This window comes from Colletotrichum jinshuiense, chromosome 8 (assembly GCF_051148585.1).
Source record: "Colletotrichum jinshuiense chromosome 8, complete sequence".
NCBI classification, from domain to species: Eukaryota; Fungi; Ascomycota; class Sordariomycetes; order Glomerellales; family Glomerellaceae; genus Colletotrichum; species Colletotrichum jinshuiense.
This window is the reverse complement of record NC_139315.1, coordinates 3761072-3782803: the sequence shown is the minus strand read 5'-3', so window position 1 is coordinate 3782803 and position 21732 is coordinate 3761072. Positions and strand designations below refer to the sequence as shown.

The 21732-nt window shown below is 52.9% G+C and overlaps 9 protein-coding genes across 9 annotated transcripts; 5 read left to right on the top strand and 4 right to left on the bottom strand.

The window, feature by feature from the left end:
• Positions 1–687: 687 nt before the first annotated feature.
• Positions 688–2001, top strand: EsH8_VIII_001007 (uncharacterized protein; the record flags this gene model as incomplete). Its single annotated transcript, XM_083270049.1, has 2 exons — positions 688–1254; positions 1348–2001. The coding sequence occupies 2 exons, from the start codon at positions 688–690 to the stop codon at positions 1999–2001; spliced, it is 1221 nt and encodes a 406-aa protein (XP_083129817.1).
• An 83-nt stretch (positions 2002–2084) lies between these two features.
• Positions 2085–3450, bottom strand: EsH8_VIII_001006 (uncharacterized protein; the record flags this gene model as incomplete). The annotated part of the gene is made up of 2 exons (XM_083270048.1): positions 2085–2835; positions 3080–3450. The coding sequence occupies 2 exons, from the start codon at positions 3448–3450 to the stop codon at positions 2085–2087; spliced, it is 1122 nt and encodes a 373-aa protein (XP_083129816.1).
• A 1725-nt stretch (positions 3451–5175) lies between these two features.
• EsH8_VIII_001005 (peroxidase family protein) lies at positions 5176–6591 on the top strand (the record flags this gene model as incomplete). Its single annotated transcript, XM_083270047.1, has 3 exons — positions 5176–5688; positions 5740–5985; positions 6049–6591. The coding sequence occupies 3 exons, from the start codon at positions 5176–5178 to the stop codon at positions 6589–6591; spliced, it is 1302 nt and encodes a 433-aa protein (XP_083129815.1).
• Positions 6592–7531: 940 nt separating this feature from the next.
• EsH8_VIII_001004 (uncharacterized protein) lies at positions 7532–7813 on the bottom strand (the record flags this gene model as incomplete). The annotated part of the gene is made up of 1 exon (XM_083270046.1): positions 7532–7813. One exon carries the CDS (start codon positions 7811–7813, stop codon positions 7532–7534), a length of 282 nt encoding a protein of 93 aa, XP_083129814.1.
• Positions 7814–10457: 2644 nt separating this feature from the next.
• On the top strand, positions 10458–11517 carry EsH8_VIII_001003 (alpha/beta hydrolase; the record flags this gene model as incomplete). The annotated part of the gene is made up of 2 exons (XM_083270045.1): positions 10458–10850; positions 10909–11517. 2 exons carry the CDS (start codon positions 10458–10460, stop codon positions 11515–11517), a joined length of 1002 nt encoding a protein of 333 aa, XP_083129813.1.
• Positions 11518–15069: 3552 nt separating this feature from the next.
• EsH8_VIII_001002 (bZIP transcription factor) lies at positions 15070–15892 on the bottom strand (the record flags this gene model as incomplete). The annotated part of the gene is made up of 3 exons (XM_083270044.1): positions 15070–15500; positions 15558–15787; positions 15837–15892. 3 exons carry the CDS (start codon positions 15890–15892, stop codon positions 15070–15072), a joined length of 717 nt encoding a protein of 238 aa, XP_083129812.1.
• Positions 15893–16734: 842 nt separating this feature from the next.
• EsH8_VIII_001001 (Zn(II)2Cys6 transcription factor) lies at positions 16735–18817 on the top strand (the record flags this gene model as incomplete). Its single annotated transcript, XM_083270043.1, has 2 exons — positions 16735–16904; positions 17026–18817. The coding sequence occupies 2 exons, from the start codon at positions 16735–16737 to the stop codon at positions 18815–18817; spliced, it is 1962 nt and encodes a 653-aa protein (XP_083129811.1).
• A 299-nt stretch (positions 18818–19116) lies between these two features.
• Positions 19117–19419, top strand: EsH8_VIII_001000 (uncharacterized protein; the record flags this gene model as incomplete). The annotated part of the gene is made up of 1 exon (XM_083270042.1): positions 19117–19419. The coding sequence occupies one exon, from the start codon at positions 19117–19119 to the stop codon at positions 19417–19419; it is 303 nt and encodes a 100-aa protein (XP_083129810.1).
• Positions 19420–19972: 553 nt separating this feature from the next.
• On the bottom strand, positions 19973–20290 carry EsH8_VIII_000999 (uncharacterized protein; the record flags this gene model as incomplete). Its single annotated transcript, XM_083270041.1, has 1 exon — positions 19973–20290. One exon carries the CDS (start codon positions 20288–20290, stop codon positions 19973–19975), a length of 318 nt encoding a protein of 105 aa, XP_083129809.1.
• Between the last annotated feature and the right edge of the window lie 1442 nt (positions 20291–21732).

The window sequence follows — 21732 nt, the reverse complement described above, 5'->3', positions numbered from 1 at the left end:
ACGGACGAGGGACGGCAGGAGATCGTCTCTCGCCACCTGCTGCTCAGCAAAGTGCGGCAGTGTACATGATGGAGTAATTTTTGGAGTTGGGGCTCAAAGCATGCCTGGCCTGAACCGCCGGCATCATGTGTATGATGATTGATACCGTATATAACACCGGTAATGGTCCGGATGAGTGATTCCACAGTGTTGTTAGTATTTGATCGAACAAGATGAATAGAATAGTTCAATACCGCAAGCCTCCTCGACTCCGACTCGGAGATTGTGATTTGTTGCCTGGCAAGCTCCCAAGCCGGGGCCCGTCGACCGTTGCGCCAATGCATGTAATGGCGCTCGGTCAACCTGTCATCCTGCAAGCCTCGATTCCGTGGTTGGATCTGTGCAACCTCGTCCGATGCATGTGGTGCAGGTGGCCGAGGTCTCGGCCTGCGTAATGCGTGTGGGGGGACACGGACGATGCGGGCCGGGGCGGGGGAGGCAAGGGCAGGTTGCAGATTAGACGAGGATCGAACGTTCCGGCGTCTCCGGCACAACAGGTCCTTCCACACCTTCCTGCACCATCGTCGAACCGCACACCGATCTCTGGCGGTTCAAAACGTTTTTACATTTTCACATTCGGTTTGCATACAGAGGAAAATCCCCTCTTATCACGTCATAAATCTCAATTTGCTCCGGGGGGGGAGAAGAATGAGAGGCTGGGCGACGCGAATCATCTCCGCCGTGGTTCTGAACGCGTTATTCGCCGCGGGGCCCGCAGCGACGATGGGCACGGCCGCGGCGCGCAACATCACGAGGCCCGACCCGGGCGTGCCGCTCGCGCCGGCGCCGCTCCCCGCGCCCGGCCCCGCGAGGGACGGGGCGGAGATTGCGAGGCTGCTCATGGGGGTGTCCCGGTCCAGCTTCGGCGCTACTGCCGGAGGAGGTGCCGGCGGGGAGGGGGCGAGGGTGAGGCTGGTGAAGAAGGTCGCGTTCGAGGGGGAGCTGTGGGAGCCCGAGGGGGTTGTGAGGCTTGCCGGGGCGCCGCGCGCGGCCTCGTCTGGCGGGGACGGCGGGGAAGACGGAGACGACGGAGACGGCGAGAGGTTCTGGGTGTCGGCCGGGGAGTATACCGTCCCGACGGAGCGGTATCCCGGCGGGCGGTGGGTTGACGGGACGGACCGCAGCGCCGGGGCGGGGTTCGCGCACTTTGTGGTCTTCGACGGGACGGGCAGGCGGTTGGCGGATTGGGTTGTTTCCAGAGAGGGGGATCTGGAGGTGAGTTTGACCCCCCCTTGTCCTCCTTTTTCCTTCATCCCTGCCGAGTTTGCATGTGTGGAATCTAGACATGACGCTGATGAACGGGGCCAGTACCACAACGGCGGGCTGGACTACGACGGGAGGCACATCTGGGCCACGCTCTCGCAGTACCGGCCGAATACCACGGGGACGGTGGTGAGGATCGACCCGGAGGGGCTCGAGATGGAGGAGGTCTTCCGGGTGAAGGACCACCAGGGGGGCATCGTGCACGACGTCGAGACGGGGACGCTGGTGACGCTGAACTGGGGCGGGAGGAAGGGTCGGCGGTGGGATCTGCGGAGGCGGGGGGACGGGGCGACGTCCGGCGAGGGGCAGGCGAGGCTGGGCGGCGGCCGAGGGGACGCGTTCGACGCCCCCGACGCCGAGGTCGTGAACCCGTCGCACTGGGTCGATTACCAGGACTGCAAGTCCCTGGGGCACTACGGCGGACGGCCCGTGATGCTGTGCTCCGGCATCGCGACGCTGGGGCCCGGGGTCGAGGTCGGCGGGCTGGCGATCGTGGACGCGGAGAGCCTGGTTCCGATCTGGGAGGTGCCGTTCATGGAGAGGGCGGATGTCGGGGGAGCCGGTGGTGACGCCGGGAAGGGCGTTCTTTTGACCAAGAACCCCATGGATGTTGCGCTCGTGGACGGGAAGGTGAGGTTGTATTTCCTACCGGAAGAGGGGCGGAGCACGCTGTACGTGTACGAGGTCTCTGAGCAGTGAGTGGGTAGTTGGGCCAAAATGGGGATGACAACATGGTATTCTTTTAAACATTGCTCATCAAGTTGCAAGTTATTATCACTCCCTCAACGCAAATCTCCCCAAGACTTTACAGAGCCATGTCCCTGTGCCGCCGCGGACCCCTTCTCCTCGGGCTCTCCCGGAGGATCCAATGAGAGTTGCCCAGCCAGGGCACTCCCCGGATCCCCGCCATCTTCCGCTCCAGTCGCCTGCGACCTACCCGTTTCAAATCCGCCGATTGGCAGAATCAAGACATCCCGGATCACCACGGGCTCCCTCAGCGAGGGGAAGGTCTTCATTGTGAGCTCCCGGTTGCCCAGCCTGGCGTGCAAGTAGTCGATAACGACCTCGCTCCAAGCCAGGGCGCCCGTCGAGTTTGCGATTTCGAGAGCCGTCGGATTGGGGTACTTCATGGACGAGGAATACCCTCTCTCAGGGTCGTAGAACGTGGTCCGCGACGACATGAGGCTGATCATGTCTGTCATCAGCGTATGCCTTGGCGCCACCGCGATGACGGAGTCGCTGAAGCGGATCCCGCCGTCGGCTGAGGGGACGCCGTCCCTGGTGTCGGGCTCGAGCGCCACCACGACGCGGACTTCGCGCCGGAATTCGGGCGGCACCCACTCGGCGATGGGCCGGAGCCCGGTGGCGTTGGCGCCGACGTAGACGCCCCCCTCTTCTGAGAGGACGTGGTAGCGGAGAACGTTTGCCTGCATTTCCGCGTTTGCCAAATCCTCGTAAAAGTGTCTTCGAGCCAAATATATGCCCCTGGAGTGCTCGATGAGCCCCTGGGCGGTCTTGTTGTCGATTAGTGTACTAAATTGATTTGGTTCGCACGTCAGCGATTTCCGTTTTCGTGACTAACAATTCCGGTCTCGGTGCCAGCGCAGGGCACACCTTGGCACCTTTTGCTTAATACCCCCCTTCTTGCAAAGGTGTGGGTGTATTGCAATTCTACACAGTATCATGAATGCTACATCACGAGTGGAACATCATGATTGGCGAGAATGAAGGAGCGCATGGGGTTTGGGGGATTGAAGGAGACTCGGGGGTTACTTACTATGCGTAACCCGGGTTCGCGGCGATCAAAGACAGTGTGCTTTGGAGTGTCTTGGGGTCAATGGCGGATTCGTTATTTGATTGTCCCTTGTCATGTAATGGCTGCCAGATCTTGGGAGGGAAGCCGAATGGATCGTCCGTCCGCGAAGACCATGGCGACACATAGGGTCTGTCGCAATAGTATATGTATCGGTCGCCGCGACGCAGTTTGAAGCCGTTCAGGGCCGCGATGCCGAAGACCAGCGAGCCCGACAGCAGAATGATCGCCAGAGCGAACAGCGCGTAGAACTTGTATCGCGGGCGCGTGACGTAGTGCATGTTCTGGGCCGAGATGTAGGAGCCCTTCAGCCTCTGCCGCAGCGAGGAGTACATGTCGGCGAGTCCCGTCCTCGGGCGGGGGGTCCAGAGGGTCAGACGGTTCCTGAACCGTCGATAGTCCGCTTCCATGGCTTTGGCTGTTTCGCTGGGGCGATTGGGGGGGAAGGGGGAGAGTCCGAATGGTTTATGCTATGTTGTTGCCTAGAGCGCACGTCCTTGTTGGTATTTGATCGAGACTGTGCCGCTCGCTAAGCACGCGTGGAGCCGTCGGCCCGCATCATGGTTGATTCAGTTGCCTAAATAAAGGCTTGGCTTGAAGACCTTATCTTGAACAAGAATTGCGTGGAAACAATGCCGCCTTGGACGCTGTGAAGATGCCGGGTGGATGGCGGTTCAGAACTGCGAAATATGTCACAGCCTGCTGGGTAGGTTATGCATATCCTGTCTCTTGACAAAAGTCCTGTTCTTTTCAAACCCCTTTGTTGCTCTAGAACCATATACGGAAGTGGAGCAGTCTATACGACAGACACCCTGCAACTGAGGCGGTCACCGAGTTCCTGCACAAAGGTGGATCTCAGTCTATCGCGTTGCCCCGAATACGTGCACCAACAACCAACGACCAACAGCCAAGAACTGGCAACTGACAAGGGTAGGTAAAGCGAGTAGAACGCATTCTCGGTAAGCCGAGGTCTCTTGTGCCCACGACTCGGATGCACGCAGCAACCCTGCTGCTATCGACCATTCAAGATACACCATCTCTTCGTCGAATCATGAAGAGACTTTGATGCCGTGGTGCTTTGCTATAAAAACCAGTTCGTCAGCAGTAGTTCCGATAATGACCAAAGCTTGCGAATGGATTGGCTCAACTCTGATCGGCATGTCTACATGGCAACCAGCACCGGGACGAACGACGTGGCTTCCATGAAGATTATTAATCTGCAACTGGCGCCCTATGAGCTGCAAGGCTGTTGCTGTTGTCCCTCTCCGTACTTGACCATGATATCAGTAAGTAAAGGAGGTCGGGTTGTGACTATGTAGCCACTCGGAGCTTTTAACCCATTAACCCAAAAGTCCGGACGCCCACGTTGTCACAATCGCAAATAGACAGGGAGAGGAAGCCCGCGCCAATGAATGCCGCATCCGCCAGAGAGAAAGGGAGAGGAAAGCCGCACTAAACGAAAGCTCGAACCAGCTTTGGCAGGGAGGGTGAAACATTACGAAGAGAAGGGGTTCAGCATCCCTTGAAAAGGAATGTTCTCGCCCGGACCCAGCGCAACCCGCCAATGACGACAATGAGGTTTGTCAACTAATGCGGAGTTTTATCCGAGCTGACTTCCAGTGGACAGCTCCCGATTTACTTAGCTGTCCATCGATGTGCATCAGTGACTTGAGAAGACCCAACATAGCAAGGACCTTTGCTGCATTTGCTGGGGATATATTTGTCCATGAATTTTGCCCATGAACTGCTCAGCCTAAGTCCAGGGTATGCGCTATCCCTTGATGCCGTTGATGATGCCATCCCTGGGACTAGAAGCGCTACCGTCGGAATGGGACTATCCCGCAAGACCCTGTCACTACCGGCATCCCCGGACCGTGGTCGAATTGTTATAAATGTTGACCTCGGCATATTAAGTGATTTGCCGTGTATTGATATCATTAGGGTGTATTTGAACACGAGCACGTCCGCAGTGGAATCTCATCTACTTATCGGCAGTGACTTTTTCAAACATTCAGCTAGCTCTTGTTTCTTCACTTGGACACCTCCATAACTACGTCATCATGAAATACCAGGGCGCCTTTTTGGTCACGCTCGCCGCTTCCGCGGCCGCCTTTCCATCCATGGCAAACGCAAAAGAGAAACTTGAGAGTCTACTCAAGCGCAACCCGGAACCCGTTGCCGACCCGGACCCACAGCTTCTCCCGAATCTCATCGGTTTACTCACCAACGCTGTTTCCGGCATACTTGGAGGCATTGCCCAAGGCGCTCTCAACCCTTCAAATAAGCGACCAGAGCCGGGCTTCGAGTTCCAGGCCCCTGGCCCAAACGACAGCAGAGGACCTTGCCCGGGCTTGAATTTGCTTGCAAACTATGGATACCTCCCCCGTGATGGAAACGTCACGCTTGGTCAGGCCATCGAGGCATCTTCCCGCGGCTTCAATATGGGTATCGAATTGTCGACAGTCCTCAGCGTTATTGCTGTCCTGACCGGTGGAGATATTGCTACCGAGTCTTTCTTCCTCGGATCCGGACCAGGGGGGGTTGGTGGTTTAAACAGGCACTCTACAATCGAGGTAAGCAAAACTGGATGTTGGCAAGGAACGTAATCTAACGAAGCTTGACAGACTGATATTTCCGTCCTCCGAGAGGACTTTTACAATGGATGTGGTGATAACCACCACCTCTCATCCCGATTGTTCAAGCAAGCCGTCAACATTGTTGCCCAGAGCGGGACCAAGCAGTTCGATCTGACCAACATGGGCACACACTACCAGAAAACTTCCCTGTTCTCCCAAACGTACAACCCCAATCTCTACTACCTCCCCTTGCCATTTATCGTCTCACTTGGAGCCTACGTTTTCTATCCTAATGTAAGTCTCATACCTCACCTTCACCCCCCTTAGGAGCAGAGGTAGAGCTAACCCGCTGTACAGCTCCTCGGCAACGGCACGTACGGACTTGGTGGCGTCGCAAACTACGAGTCCATCTCCTCCATCGTCGGAGCCAAGTTCGACAGCGCTACCGGCGAGTTCCAGTACGTCCCCGAGAAATGGCCCGAAAACTGGTACCGTCGCGCCACGCCCTACAACATAGTGCAGACTCTGCTGGAGGGCATCACGAGCATCTACCTTCGCAACCCAGTCATCCCGGGCACCACAAACCTCAACGCCACAGCACTCCTCTGCGACGTGTACCAGGGCATCAACAACTTCGTGCCTCTCTTCGTCGCCGGCACCACGCAGCAGGTGGCAGCCGCGACTGCGTGGGCCATCTCTAAGCTCGACCCGGTCTTTACCAACACCATCCTTGGCTGCCCGCCCGGTGCTCTCTCCCCCAACGGGCCTAGCCTTGTCTTCCCCAACGCAAACACCCCGGGTGGCCCGCTCAACCCCCCTCCAAGCGTTGCTAAGAGCGTTGGTAACAACGTCTACTACAAGACGTATTTTCCTACCGCCCCGACTCAGCCAGTCTGCTAGTTGGCCCAAAAGTCCCACTTCTTTCCCTACACATTGATTGAAAGCGTGCGAGACATTGACAGCGGAGAGGTTCATTATGAAGATTGCAAGACGCTGAATGTTATGTCTGAAGTTCAGATTACGGTCTATTACCAGTTGATTTGTCGTGTCGCAGTGGTTCTGCTTTTTGAAAATGACTGGTTCCGTCCGTGTCACGGGGGATACTTGCACAGGTAGTAGCCCGACGAATAGCACAACTTTTTCGGCAAGCTGGTTCTGGTTTGTGAGAGTAAGAAGGAAATTGTCGGCAGTGAGACCGGCAGTTAAGATATCGCCGGTAGGAGCTCCGAGGCACAATCTCCGAGATCCGCTGCCGCCGCTCCCCGTCTGCCAGTATTCGGGCCGGGTAACCCAACTGATTCCTAACAATTATCGCATTTCGCAAAGAACACTATAAATCACTAAGCAAGGCCTAAAATTTGGCCCAGTCTTGCTTCAAAGCGTTAACAATGCCATTCCGTGTTAAGCTGCGTCGGCAAAACTAGGATCTCCGTTCTTGCAACAAAATAACTGGCTGAATTGATCACATCATTTAGTGGGGGGTTCGAGTAGTGATCAGTGTGTCGAAGTAGGCAAAATCAATTAAAGCCTAGTAACAAGTCGTTCTCCCGGATCATCATGGGAGGCTTCCTGTTGGGTTTTGCAATGAACGGTTTGTATTGAACCCCTTTTATGTACAGACGCGATGGACCTACTCCCCGGACTGAAGCCGAAGAGCAAAAGTACAAATCGCTATTGGAATTTCCAAGCATATACATCGAAATTAAAGTCTCCCAAACCAGATCACCCCTGAAGACATGCCCCACTCCCTGCCGAGCTGAGACTCCTAGACCCTCATTGTTCCCTAAACCGTCGACGTCCACTTATTCTGACCCAGGTATGGAGCGTTCTACCCTGATACTTAGCAGCCCTGGCGAGCAAGGGCGCGGACGACGTCAATGCAGGCGGCGCCGGTGTACTTGTTGTCGGCCTGGCCCTCGGGGCACGAGCAGTTGGGGTCGATGAAGGCAGGAGTGCCCTGGCCGTTGACAAAGGAGTCGCCGCAGATGTTGGCGCAACGGCCCTTCTGGTACTGGCAGGAGATGGCACCACCAACGCAGATGCGCTTGCCGTTGGGGCCGGTCTTCTGGGCCGAGACGCCGAGGGCGAGAAGGGTGATAGAGAGGATGGTGCTGAACTGCATGGCTGCGGTGTTTGGTTGATTTGGTTTGGATGAAGGTGATGGAAGGAGTTGACTATGAGGTGAAGATGGTGCTTTGTGGCTATTGTAGACTGATGGAGAATGCTGATGAACTTTGAGATGATTTACCACGAGAGTAGGTTGCCTTTATAGTCATCGTCAGTGCCCTCCAGCACTATTATTCTCGTTACATGTGCTCGTGATCATTATCCGAATACCACCCTGAGATTCTGGGATCGTCATTCACAGAAGTCCCCGTCATACGGGCCCTAACTTGCCGCATTTGGGGTTCGTGTATCGGTAGAGATCACCGCAAGTGATCTGATAAGGCAGGTCTTGGATAACCATATCCTAAAAGGGAGCCTTACTGACTAAGGTACCTTGTCTGTAGAGACAGTCAAGTCATGTAAAAGCCATAGTGCTGTGCCATAATTGGCCGAACCAATGGTAGGTATACAAGCGAGATTGGACTTCCAGAAGTTGTCGGGCCAAGTGACCGAAAGGACTTCGCTATGCCGAGTGGGTAGTTACACCATCAGGTGCGTGTGTGAATCAATGAATGTGATTGATTAAACAGCTGCCTGGGCTAACTCTTCCTGGACAGGCAATGTGGATATAAGGTTTGTGTGGAGGCTTGACCACCACGGCAACATCCTGGCGGCGGGGGCTAGTGACAGAATGAATCTAGATGCTCGATTTCGGTACTTTGCCGAAGTGCCGATCTTGTCCTTGGATTCTTTAACGCCGGAGTATTTCCGGAGATGTCATTCTGAAGTTATTTATTTTGTCTGCAAAAACGTATGTAGGTTGTTGCTTTTCAGCGAGTTCAACAAGCCCTGAGGCCGGAGCTCGTGAAGTGGATTCTAGTTGTCATTGGTTGGCTTCTAGTAAAGCGGAAGTTTTACACTGCCTCAGCACGTCTTGGCACGTGCTTTACTAGAGTAGAGTGCGTCAAGGTTACATATTGTTGTTGTGTGGGTTTCGAGGATAGGAGCCTGAGCTATTAACTGTCATTCAATTTCACCACGCCAATGCCTCAGCTGCCATGCACCATAGTCATCCGTAGTTGACGTGCTGTCAAATCTGTACTGCCCGCCCCTTTATGTTAACCATACAGCTCGGTCATCTCATTGAAAGCAGGTGCCCATTGGTGGTCTGATGCTGAGCCGACGACCAACACGCGCTAACTGTTACAGAGTCGAGATTTAACTGATACGTGTGCTAGTCTAGCATATCTCTTTCATAGGTCTGTGTTGAATTTTCTGTGCAGTGGTTTGATGCTTTGCGGTCGCTTATAATATCCCTATCCTACGAGAAATTCACCGAAGTCTCGTTCTTAACTTTAATTTTCATGGCCTAGTGTAAGTTCGTGGTTCTCGGCTAGAATTGCCGAAATGTTCAGGGGTCACCCATCACCGCACCGACACCTTGATAGCAACACGTTTTCCATGCTTGAGTCAAGACCTTCGGATAAAACCTAGATCGTAACAGTCTCGCTGGTGCCTGGAATGCCACGGCAAAACAGACCATAACCCTTTTCAGCTGCGGCTATCTGAAACTCGTGAGAGTGTAATTAAAAGCTGGCCTGTGCCGTCGTGCCTGTATGGCAATTGGCCCAGTTTTAAGGCTTGTAATCTGTGGGCGCTGAATACTTAAGGATTTCATGTCTCCAGCTGTTGATATGATCGTCAATAACTGAAAAAAGTCGTTTCACTGTAGCTACTACGGCTTGGCTGCAATCTTCCTGATTAGCAAATTAATCATCATGCCTTGTGGATTGCCTCATTCTTGGCTAGATTCAATACTATGATTTATCGCGTTCAACGGCCGAACATTCAAGTCAGACGGATATTCTGAAGAAAGTCAGGCACACGTCTGAAACTGTCGAAGCCGAGTTTCAAGCTAAAGCGTGGCTGTGATCTGGCTATTCACTAGCCCCGGAAATTCTGTCAACCTCATTTAACATTCTGGAGCATTTTTCTACCGGGCCTCTCAGAGATTGTTTCGCGAAATTGTCGAGTGGTTCCCTAGCGGATCAAAAATCTGGAGGACAAAGCAGAGAGCGGTGGTAGTATTAGTGTGATGCTTGAACAGCATGTAGCATGGTGCCAGGTAGTCCAATGTGAAATCCAGTACATCCGAACCAACAGTGCCAAGAAATCTTGGTGTAGGCAGCAAGTCGGTGAAGGTTGAGGGAGTCGAGATGCAGAGAAAGTGTATTGCTAACCAGTAATACAACCCAACTTTCCACAAAAAAAGGGAGACGAAAACAAGGTTCAATTCACCTAATTCGTGCCCAAAACGGCCTATGATTCATTTTATCTAAACGTATTGTTTTCATACCCGTCATGGAATTCTGACATAATCACTGGATGCGTTACAGCTGACCGACACTAACCCATTGACTCACGTGTCCTACTCACTGAAATAGCATGTCTGAGACGTGTGTACAATACCGGGCGCTTTCGGAGGTCTAGCCCGAATCAATCAATTCATTGGCGGCATTTCATTACTACGCCTCATCCTTCCATCCATGCGTAAGCACTAGGCCTCTGCGAGAAAGTTACATAAACACGGATGGACACTGCATCACATAATTCAAACTTTCTGTTGTCTTGCTCGACAAGTATTGCTCGCCCATGCCATAATGCCAATATCGTATCTAAAATCTTTACTGTTCAAGAGCAATGACCCAAGCGCCAATACGGAAATTGCAGAATCTAGATCTCCTGAAAGCCGGTTGGTTCCAGAAAAAGACACTTCTGAGACCTTAACTCTTCCCGACGGCCGAAAGCTCGGTTATGCTCAGTTCGGTCTATTGACAGGTAAACCCATCTTCTACTGCCATGGTCTCCCAGGCTCCCGTGTAGAAGGTGGTCATCTCCATGAGGCAGCCTTAGCGACGGGCGCACGCATCATCGCGACAGACCGCCCGGGTATGGGCTTGAGCACTTTTCAACCTGGACGGACTCTTCTTGATCACCCAAAGGACCTAGAAACCCTCGCTGCTCATCTCAAGTTACAGGAATATGGTGTATTGGTACGTTAAGTACGCTGATTGTATTGAAACTGCTTGTTTCTGATTGCTGGCCGAGCAGGGAGTGTCAGGGGGTGGCCCATACGCACTAGCCTGCGCGGCATGGATGCCTCGCGACAAGCTCAAATGCGTGTCGATTGTCTGCGGCATCGGGCCGCCTGATATTGGCATGAGTGGGGCCGGCTGGTTCCACTGGCTGGGCTTCACATACGGATGGCGCTATACTCCTCGCCTTGCCGGGTGGTACTTTCATCGACAAGGCAGGTTCCACTTGTCGGATGAAAGGCGCCTTGAGCTGTTGCTTGAGGAGGCTGAGAAGAAAAAGGCAACTTTTCCGAAGCAAGAGCTCGGGATTTGGACAGACAAAGAGATTGTGGGACGAATGGTCATGACTAGTAGACAATTTTATGCCCAAGGCATAGACGGAGTGAGTCATGATGGATACTTGACAGGCACGGAATTCGGCTTTCGCATAGAGGATATTCGATCTGATCTGCCTGTACGGTTGTGGTATGGAAAGGAAGATACCTTTGTTCCTATGAACCACGGGAAACAGATTGCCAAACGACTGGGCGACAGCGCCAATCTCAGACTCGAAGATGATACACACGCAAGCATCTTCTTTAGTTGGAGGAAGGAGGTGCTGGCAGACTTGGTCAGGAACATGTAAAGTGTAAGATTTGTGTCGCTGCTGCATGTAACTATTAGGCATCTCTACTTCGAAATTCAAAATCCCACTTTCTCATGAAGCCGGACTTATAGGGTAGTCCCGCAGGATTTTGTGTGGTAATACCAGGTCTTACAACCAAAGGTTTGGGTCACTGTCTACTATTACTGGGTGGAGTGCTAATTGAACGCCAGCGTTATTGATCAGGATGTCTGCAATCTAAGATTTCGCTTTCACCTTCTCGAAAAAAGATCTAATGTCAGACACATCTGTAATATCGACGGGATGAATCATCATCTCGACAATTGAGTTAAGTTTAATAACCCCCTCTATAGAAATGTAGACTCAGAGTATGTTGTTTAGTATTAAGCATTTCGGTTCCTTGTCAGCCTTGTCAGGCTTTTCAGTATGCCGAGCAATGTCTGGAAACATCGGTCGCGTGGCGCAGCTGCTGCAAGGCCGTAAACCCGGCGAATAGGTGTTTTGCTTGCCTGTTTATTTTCGACAAGGCCGGGCTTACCCCTCCCAGGAGAAAAATTATCTCGTATACGATGAGACCTGCATGCTCAAGATGGCGTCCATGGCTCAAAAGCGACAGACATCCGCCGGGAAAGAGAGGGTATCAAGTTGGTTCGAGTCAAAAATTGACTATCTTTCTGACGAGCTTCTTCAACATGGTCATCTCGGAATTGACTTGATGGTCGATAAAACTCAAAGAGCTTTCATGCAGGCCATAATGGATAGGAACAAAGTTGCCATGCAATTCATACCAAGCCGTCTAAATGACCTAATGTTTGAAACCACACATGTTATGGGTGTCTTGACGATGGCAATTGAGACCGGCAAGACAACATCAATTTCCTGGCTCATTGAAGCGGGTGTCAGTGTTGAATCGCCGACAGCAGTGGGAACACACCATTATCAATGGCAGCTTCCCATGGCCATCTCGCAGCTGCCGAACTTCTGTTCGATCGGGGCGCACAGACTGAAGTGTCGGATAAAGAAAATCAAACTCCTTTGCACCATGCCGCTTACAGTGGTCATGTTCAGATGATGCAGCTCTTGCTCAATCGAGGAGCTAACATTGAAGCGAGAGACCAAGAGGGCGGTACACCATTGTATCTGTGAAGCAGATATGAACGCACTGATGCTGTTCGCCTGCTACTTAACCTAGGAGCTGATGTCGAATCGAAACAAAGAAATAGTTATACATCGCTACATATGTCAAGCGCAGTTGGATGTATTGATATTATACGCCTCCTCATTGACTGGGGAGCTGATATTGAAGCAAGAGACAACAACAGCGGTGCACCATTGCATCTGTCATGCACATCTGAATGTATTGATGCTATGCGCCTCCTACTTAACCGGGGAGCGAATGTCGAATCGACAGATAAGGAGGGCCACACACCGATGTGGCTAGCGACTCGACATGGAAATGTTACAGCTATCGGCCTCTTGGTCGATTGCGGAGCAAATGTTGAACAAAAGTCAAAGATGGTGAGACCCCATTAGCAAAGGCGGCCAGGTTGGGAAATACTGACGCTGTTCGCTTCTTACTAGACCATGGGGCCTTAGCGACGGCGAAAAGTGAACCATTGATGTTGGACAGTACAGCATCTACAGATCAAATGGAGATCGCCAAGCTATTACGCAAACATGGTGTAGAGGTCGTGGTGCGAAGCTCTACTCCACCGAAGGGAGATGTTTCCATGCCTCAGGGTAATGGCAACAAATCAAGTTCGAGTCGGAAACGGAATTAATGTGAAGGCAAGGCAGCGATATGAAACCCTTCCCGTTTCTTTCTTGGATTGTCTGGGGCGGTCATAAATTAGCGATGAACGCCTGTTCGAGAATGGTGTACTCGTTTTAAAGAAGTTATAAGAGAGTATGATGACAATGTCCACAGTTTCATAAATGAACGAGATCATTCAGTTTCTTGTAGAGCCCTTTGAAATCGGTCACTAGACTGAATCACAGAGCTACAAACCCTAGCAATCCTTCCCAGGGGTTGTACTAATAATACAATCACAGACATATGTATTAGGGAGCATGCCACTCCATATGCACAAGCGCAACTACGCTCTGTCCAGGAAGCGGGGCTTCTTTCCCCCCTATAACCGAACGGGACGGGAGTAGCATCTTGACAATCCTCCAGGGGCCGCAAGTAAGCCCCGTCGATATCACCGCAAGCCAGGGGGTTATTTATTCAATGGTCATGGCCGGTGATAGTTGACAGAGATGCGAAATTGATTGCTGCAAGTAAGTAACCAAAGCGGCTCAGCCATCGAGTAAGTCGTGCCGCCATGGCCATGGCCTGGCTCATAAGAGACATCGGAACAAGCTTTTGGGGTGCCAAATGTCAATATTTATACCTCGGCTGGAGAAAGAGCCGACGCTTCCTGCCTGAGGGGTTGGATATTGGGGGCGGAAAGAGTTGAGCCAAGCAAAAGCAAGATTCTGGACTTGGGACTCGTCTGCTGATGCCTGCCTTGTGTACCGGCCTGGATGGAGCAACTTATGCACATTTGTGCACGCGGATGCCAGCCGGCTATATGCCTAAAGGGGGTATTCAACTCTCTTTAAACGGTATATGCAACGAAATGGAGCCTCGGGGTCCTTCCTTCCTTCCGCTCCCCCATTGGCGACCCACTCTTATCGGGCTGTCGGTGGACAAAGTCTCCGTCTCCAACACTGGTGGCTTGCCGCTGGTGGTCAGATCCGGATGTGACGCCAAGCATGGCTCACGATGATTCATCCGCGCTAGCAGGGGCTGTGGTGTCTTAGCGAGGTTAGCGGCTGGGACGATCCTTGCCCGAGAGATTGTGCACGAGCCCGCTGCCACTCCTCTCTTCAAAGGAGGGGACAGATGAATCGATGCTAGGGTACGGATACTGGAAAGCGGGAGCTGGCGTCTGTTGTCGGTTTCTGCTTCGTTGCATCCATCCCTGGTGTTGATGTGCTGTGTATGCTGAATGAGCCATTCGATATCACAATGAGCCATTCTGATGAAATCTTAGTATTGTCGACAGCGACAATAGATGATCGCTAGACTGGTCATTGGTCGACGTCCTGTAAATTGGCCCAGGCCACATCACCATATTGCGTACTGAATGAGCCATCTCCGGTCATCTGTGAACCATCATGTCGTGATTGTAGGCATCCGATGAGCGAAAGGAACGCTGTGCATCGTGTCTGTATGTCTGTATGTATGGACGTGTATATAAGGATGTATATGCTTCATGGTAGATGGCGATAATTAATGGCAAGTCTGGCTCGAGAGGCATGCATCATAATATACACGCCATTCCGGCCATCACGAAGGCGCAAGGCAAGTGCAAATTATTGATCAATCATTTTCATTCATTAACCGCTGCATGATGACAACACCGGAAGATGATTAAACACAAAAACTCTCTCGCACGTAGAAGTGCGAGCCTATGAGTCCCATTCCGAGCCGACATCGTCTGACCTGTACCAAAACACCCTTTTTTTTCGTTTTTGTTTTCCATAACAATATCCCGGGAGTACCAAGACCAAGGCTGACCAACCAAGCTACCGCTTAGTTTCCGTCCGCATGATGCTCTTGAGAGCCTCGGTCTCGGCTTCCTGACGAGCGAGGCGGATACGCAGGTCGTCCCGGTCGCGGGTCATCTCCTCCAGCATCTTCTCGAGTTGCTCGATGCGATCAACCTTCTTCTGTCTGTACTTGCGTGCGGCGATAGTGTTTCGTTGCCGGCGAAGAACCTTGTCGGCGTGGGGTGTCGCAATATCCGAGTCCCGACCTTCAGAGGCGGGTGAGGAGCGGTGAGACGGCGGGAACCCAGAAGCAGCAGCGTACACTGACATGTCCAGGGGAGGTTGGTTTGGGCTGTTGGAGTTTGAGCTGTCGCTGGACCCGAAGGTGGGATCCAGCTGGGTGGAGAGGTAGGTGTCGGGGAATGTGTCAAAGAGGGTGGGTGGTGAGGTGTCGATGAATGGAAATGCTGTAATAAATAGTCAGAACCGTGAAGCCTTTGAGTCATCGGAGCAGGTCAACTCACATTGGCCAATCGAGTGATCGAGGGGACTGGCACTGACGTGAGGCGTCGCCGAAGTAGCGGACGTCCACGGCAGAGTGTCCCAAGTTGACGATTCAAGGTACGAAAGGCTCGGATCCTGGACGGATTTTGGGCCGAAGAGCCCAAAATCCGCACCCGCGAGGCCAGCGGCCGACAACTGATGTTGTTGTTGATACTGAAGATCGTGTAGTAGGCTGGCCTCAACGGGGAAACTGAAATTATCCTGAGCCCATTGCGGCAAGCTGTTGAGAGGGCTTGAACCAGATTGCGACGGCCTGTCGGGCGGCGCTTGCTGTTGCTGTAGTGGCGCCCGGCATTGTTGCAGAGTGTAGCGGCCCCGTTACCTAGGGCCAGCTATTGGCGATTGAAGGATGGGTAGAAGGGGGGGTCTCGACTTGCGAGAGGGTTTGATGATGGAGGAGAAAAAGGCCTGACGATGGGACGCGGGGATGGAGGTGTTATAAATGCAACATGCTGGCTGCAAAGGGCAAGTCGACGCCCGGTGGAGAGGAAAACGCCCGTTTCCATGCGGGTTTACGACGGATGCATGCCGCACTGCTGGACGCTAGCCTCGACAAGGAAAAAACATGTACAAAAGACCATGGCGCAATTCGGTGGCAGCGTGGCTAAGACCAGACGGACAGTGGCAGAGGTACATACCTCGCTTACCAGGAATGCCTTGCATGTCGAGGGGGGGCTGTCATTGCAACTATCCGAGTTGCATAAGATTTGTGGCTCTGCACAATTCACAAAATGCATCAAGGCCAACATATCACCCAATCCAGGATCATCTTCCTTGCCCCCGTGACCATGATCAAATGTCTATTGTGCGACCGTAGCCCAGGGGAGATTGAAGACGTAACACGTTGATTTGTAAAATAAACATCGAGCAAGCGGCGAGGCGACCCCGATAGCATACTTCATTGCTGGCAGATCGCAACTCTATCGATTCCCGCACAAGAGCTGCAGCCTGCACAAAACCGCTTAGACGCGCCTCTAACGGTTAATTATTTGCGCCCCCTTGCTAAGGCAAGACATTCATCGGCGACTAGCAGCTGCACAGGTAAATCCCGAGCCCCGATCCATACGGAGCCGCCCCGGCCGGCCGGACACCTGCCATCTCTTAATTGAGTTACCCTGAGACAATCCCACCCTCGAAATGGATCCCACTCTTCCTGCAGATACGGCTGCTGCATCAACATCGCCCAGGATCGCTACCAGCCCGGCGGGTTCCCTCGAAAGCGAAAATGGCATGCCCTCCATCGCCCACCGCCCCCGTCATACCCGCACCAGCACGCCCAAAGTGAGGACGGGATGTGTTACCTGTATGTACCCCCGCCCATAACTCCTGATCCCCGCTAACAGTCGGCAGGCAAGTGAGTTCTCAGTTGGCCCAGACGTGCAAGCATGCCCACGCCGCCTTGGTGTCGTCTAACCGTGAGTTTGCTAGGAAACGCCACATCAAATGCGATGAAACAAAGCCACATTGTATGAACTGTCTCAAGACCCGTGGTGTCTGCGATGGATACGCTGTCAAGCCGCGGAAGAACAGGGTCAGGCACCCCCGAGAGATGGAAAGGATAAGCCCAGAGCCTCCATGTCGGCCCAGTTCGCGCATGCTCCTACGGGAGCCCGACATGAACACGCTCGACTTTGCCAACGATCTGCAGAGCGTCTACTTCAACGACTGGAATGAACTGGTCCGCGTCTCGCTCGGCGGTGCCCACTTCTCTCGGACGAACCTGTGGACGACCACTATGCCCCAGCTGACCCGTCAGAATCCCGCGTTGCGACATGCGGCCATCAGCATCGGCGCCATGAGCAGGGCGCTGTCACAAGGCCCTTATGTGGTCGTGAGAAACTTTGACAGCATCGCCAGCCTCCTGCAGAGCTCGCACTATCAAAACGCCATTGTGCACTACTGCCAGGCACTGCGCCTGCAGGGCAAGGCCGATTTCCAGACGGCGAGTATCCAGGAGGCGGTGTTGCTGTCTATCCTCTTCGTTTCCTTCGAGGCCCTGCGTGGCAACAGGCATTCGGCGCTCCAGCATGTCAGGTACGGCTTCATACTTTTGCAGGAGCTTCTAACGAGCGAGGATTCCGACCACCGCATCTGGAACCTGGCACCCGACCCGAGGCAGCTGATTACTGAAGTCTTGGACTTGTACAACTACCTCGACGTCCAAACCCGCACTGTCCTCTCCGACCACATCAAGACCAGCCGGTCGCCCGCTTACGAGCTCATCAAAGGTCTCCGAGCCCGCGGTCACACCATCGAGACCTACAACATGCAGATCCAGCGGTACACCGACCCGGGAGAAGGACGAAAGATCATGCCCGATATATTTTATAATGCGGAAGAGGCTTACTCATGGTGGCGAGTCTGTCAGCGGCGGATTGCCAAGTTGGGCCCTCTGCTCCTCCAGGTGGTCGATGATCTCAAGTTTGACGAAATCGATGACGAGGAGGGCATTGACAAGCTCCTCAGCGTGATGCAGAACCAGCCAGAGCTGACCGCGTACTGCGAAAAGTCCGTGGCGAACCTGCAAACATGGCGCCAGTCCTTCGAACCCCTTTACAACAAGTCGTTATCCGATACCTCGATTTCCCGGAAAGACTATCTCAAGATCCTGCATCTGCGGATGCACTATCTCGCCATGCTCATGTACAGCTTCTTCCCAAAGTACGCTGACGAAGCCACCATCTCCTCCATGACGCCGCACTGCCGGGAAATCAACGACGTCGTGGAGATTCTCCTGCGCGAGCAGCAAAAGGACTTCAAGTCGCCGGCGCACTCCTTCTCCATGGAGTTTGGGCTGGCATGGCAACTGACCACCGTGGCCTTGACGTGCCGCGACCCGCTGGTGAGGGAGAACTCGACGCGGATACTCCAGACGTACCCGCGGAGGGAGGGGCTGTGGGACAGCAAGGCGTTCCTGGCCGTGCTGTACAGGAACCAGGACCTAGAGGCGGAGAACGCCAAAGAGGGCACGCTCTCGGAGCAATGGAGGCGCCTCTGCAGACGCGAGTTCATCTTTGAAGACGCAGGGGAGACCATTATCTTCCGTTCATTGAAGAAGGATCATGCTACGGGGCAGTGGAATCTGGTCGAGGAGACGGCCGCGTTCAAGGGCGAGGCTGAAGGGCTCATCTGGAAGGAAAGAGAGCTGAGTGGGATGGGTTTTATGCGAGTCGGTATGGGTGGATGTAATAGGCATGGAGATGGACTTCCAACGAGCTAACGACGAGTGCAAATAGAAAGTGTCAAGGAACCTTCCGCACTCTGCCCTTCCTAGGCAACTCTCGTTCATCGACCAATAATACCCTGCCTTGCTGCAATCCGGATCCGTCACCTGCAAGCCGAAAAGTTGTGTTTTCAAAATGTATGCATACCTAGTCAAGGGACTGAGAATGTCCTGTAGGTGACAAGACACCCCGGCAGACTACTTCGGAACGAGATGGAGAATCGGGCTTTGGGGCAGTTTCAAGGCAGCACCATGTCATAGGCTAACGTTTCCGTGCATGTAGACTCCCTAATCTTATGAAGCCTACCGTCGGACGGACACACAGGTTAGACGCGCGGTGCCTCTGGCAGCAGAAGAGGACGAAGAACTCACTTCTGGTGGGCCGGATGATCTGCGTAAGCCAAGACCTGCTCCTCCGTATCCATGACGGCCAGGACGGCCATGTCGAAGCCCTGTGCACGATGCGCGGTGCTGGCGAGGGTAGGCCCGAGGGCGAAGGACTTCAGACCGGGCACTGCGCCGACCATGGCTTCCCCGGCAGCGCGCATTTCTTCTATCTGGTCTTGGTGGACATTCTTCTTCAACTTGAAGAGGACTAGCCGTGGCAAACAAGAGAATCATAGTCAGCGTTCTGTGAATCTCCTTGGAGCAGAGTGAGGCCCAGACCTATGTGATAAATGGGCATCTTGGCTTAACGAACTAGAAGAAAACCGGGCGGCGATGAGTTGAACGTGAAATATTAACGATCTCAAGAATAACGGATAATTATCAAAAACGACTTGTATTCGAATTGGAAAGCCCAGAGTCTTATCTTGGGATTTCAAAGATGCTGTCGGCTGCTCTCGGTTACGGCCCTTGGTCAGTCATTGGTCGGGGTTGTGTAAGGCCGGCAGTCTGCCGGCCCCGCTCCGAAATCGCACAAAAGCTGTGCCGATGAGGCAAGCCGTTTTCAAGGGACCAGAACGTAACAACAGCTTTGTGAGCCGCGTGGCATCGGCTATCGTCGTTGTCTACCGATACATTTGGCACCGGCGAAATTATCTCTGGAACAATGGTCCCATAAATTCGTGTTCTGACACCATTGAAATCCTCTATCGATTCTTCCCTCGGTGCTTCTTGTAGTCGTCCTTGTTCAAACAAATGTACTTGTTCTCAGTGGATAACCTCGCCGGTGAGGAAAATCGGGTGCTTATTGGAGAAATTGGCCACGTCTCCCATGATCCCCTCCGCCTCAGGGCCAGCGAAGGCGGTCCTCATCTGGTCCACACTGCCCCATGTCACAACCGAGCCAAAAGCGTACAGAGGCGCGGAGCCGTCAACGCTATTTTGGAACTTGGTTACCGACCAGGACTTCACACCGTACTTGCCCCAAAGGTCCTGGATCATAGGCATGTGATTGGCGACGTAGTAGTCGATATCGTACTTTGCATCAGGCTCATTAGGGAAGACGACGGTTATAGTGAATACCATTGTATCTGTTCGGGGAGGGTTGATGATGAGGTAAGGTTTAAGATCTTGAAGGACGGTGTGTGGCTTTGGCGAATATGGATACGTGATGTGAAGATGATATTGTGTTATAGGGCCTGAATGAAATAGATGACAGAGTCCGGCAAAAACGTGAGAGGCACACATATACATACTTATACGTGCGCAATAAACACCATTTGTCACAGATGTTATTGGGCGAAGGAATACAGCTGGGGCTTGAAAATAGGACAACGCTGACAGGGTTTGAAGAGTGACAACGAGCGGCGTTAGCGGACTTCACTGCCCATAATACCAACAGGCTCATCATGGTATTTCCGAATCTCCGACATCACAGGCGGGCGGGCATAGGCTGCAGATTTTCATGCAGAGTCGACTGTTAGCTGCAAGTTTCATCTCCATGACCACTACCGTCCGTTATGGCTTTCTGGGGTTTCCGATGCTCTCGTTTATAGGGTGGTAATGTCCCGAATAAGTTCATCCATGCAACGCCCTCGCCCCATACATAAACCTCATCATTGCTACCCAAGGAAGGTGAAGCCTCCGTCAACCCCTACTCGATCGAGGACACAAAGAATGACAAGGAATTCCAAAGGATTCTGGGCGAAAAGGATTATTTAGGGAAGAACACAAGGAAGCTTGAGATGTTGCTAGGTAGGTCATCCGAGTTCGTCAGGATCTTTTACGTTGGCAGGCACGGGAGGTCAGGCTTCAGGGTCCACGCAACTTTGGGTTACTGCAACGCAACATACATCAGGCTAACAGTAAACACTGGCAAAGATCGTCTTGGCTATTTTTCACAGCCCCACTGCCTTTGTCAATGTCAAGCTCCCAGACGGGAGTGTCTTGTCAAAGGGCAGCAATTAGTGTGGGCTTCTTCAACGCCAAGGACGCATACCAGCTCACAGACGCAATGCCGTTTTTGCTTGAAACTGGGTTTACAACCGCGTCGGAGATTATAGCAAGGCGGACCAGCTCTTTGGTGTCAAGGTCATTGTGAACGGCAAGAATGGCCGGTTGATTACAGGCCAGAATCCCCCTAGCGCCGGGGTAATTGGAAATATTATCTTGGATGCGATTCGAAAGATTTAGAACCTTGGTGCTTTCAGAGTACCGAAACCGAAAAGATATGGGACGTAAGCGTATTACTTTCAATGGCTGACAAGACGGTACTCCTATGATCCTTGATAATCAAGGTTGGACTCGACCCTAGCTGTGGTGGCCAATGATGCCCCGGGACATGAGTCGAGTTTTGGTGTACACTAGTATTATTATTGACCTTGAGTTTAGGGAACCCCATATATTAGAGTTGGGAGAACGGAACGCTAGCCGAATCGGGATGATAGTGTTTGTGCGTTAGGACAACTCGGCACGGGCGAAGCCGACTTCATTTTTAGAACGTCTTTTCGAACTCGTTAGATTGGAGA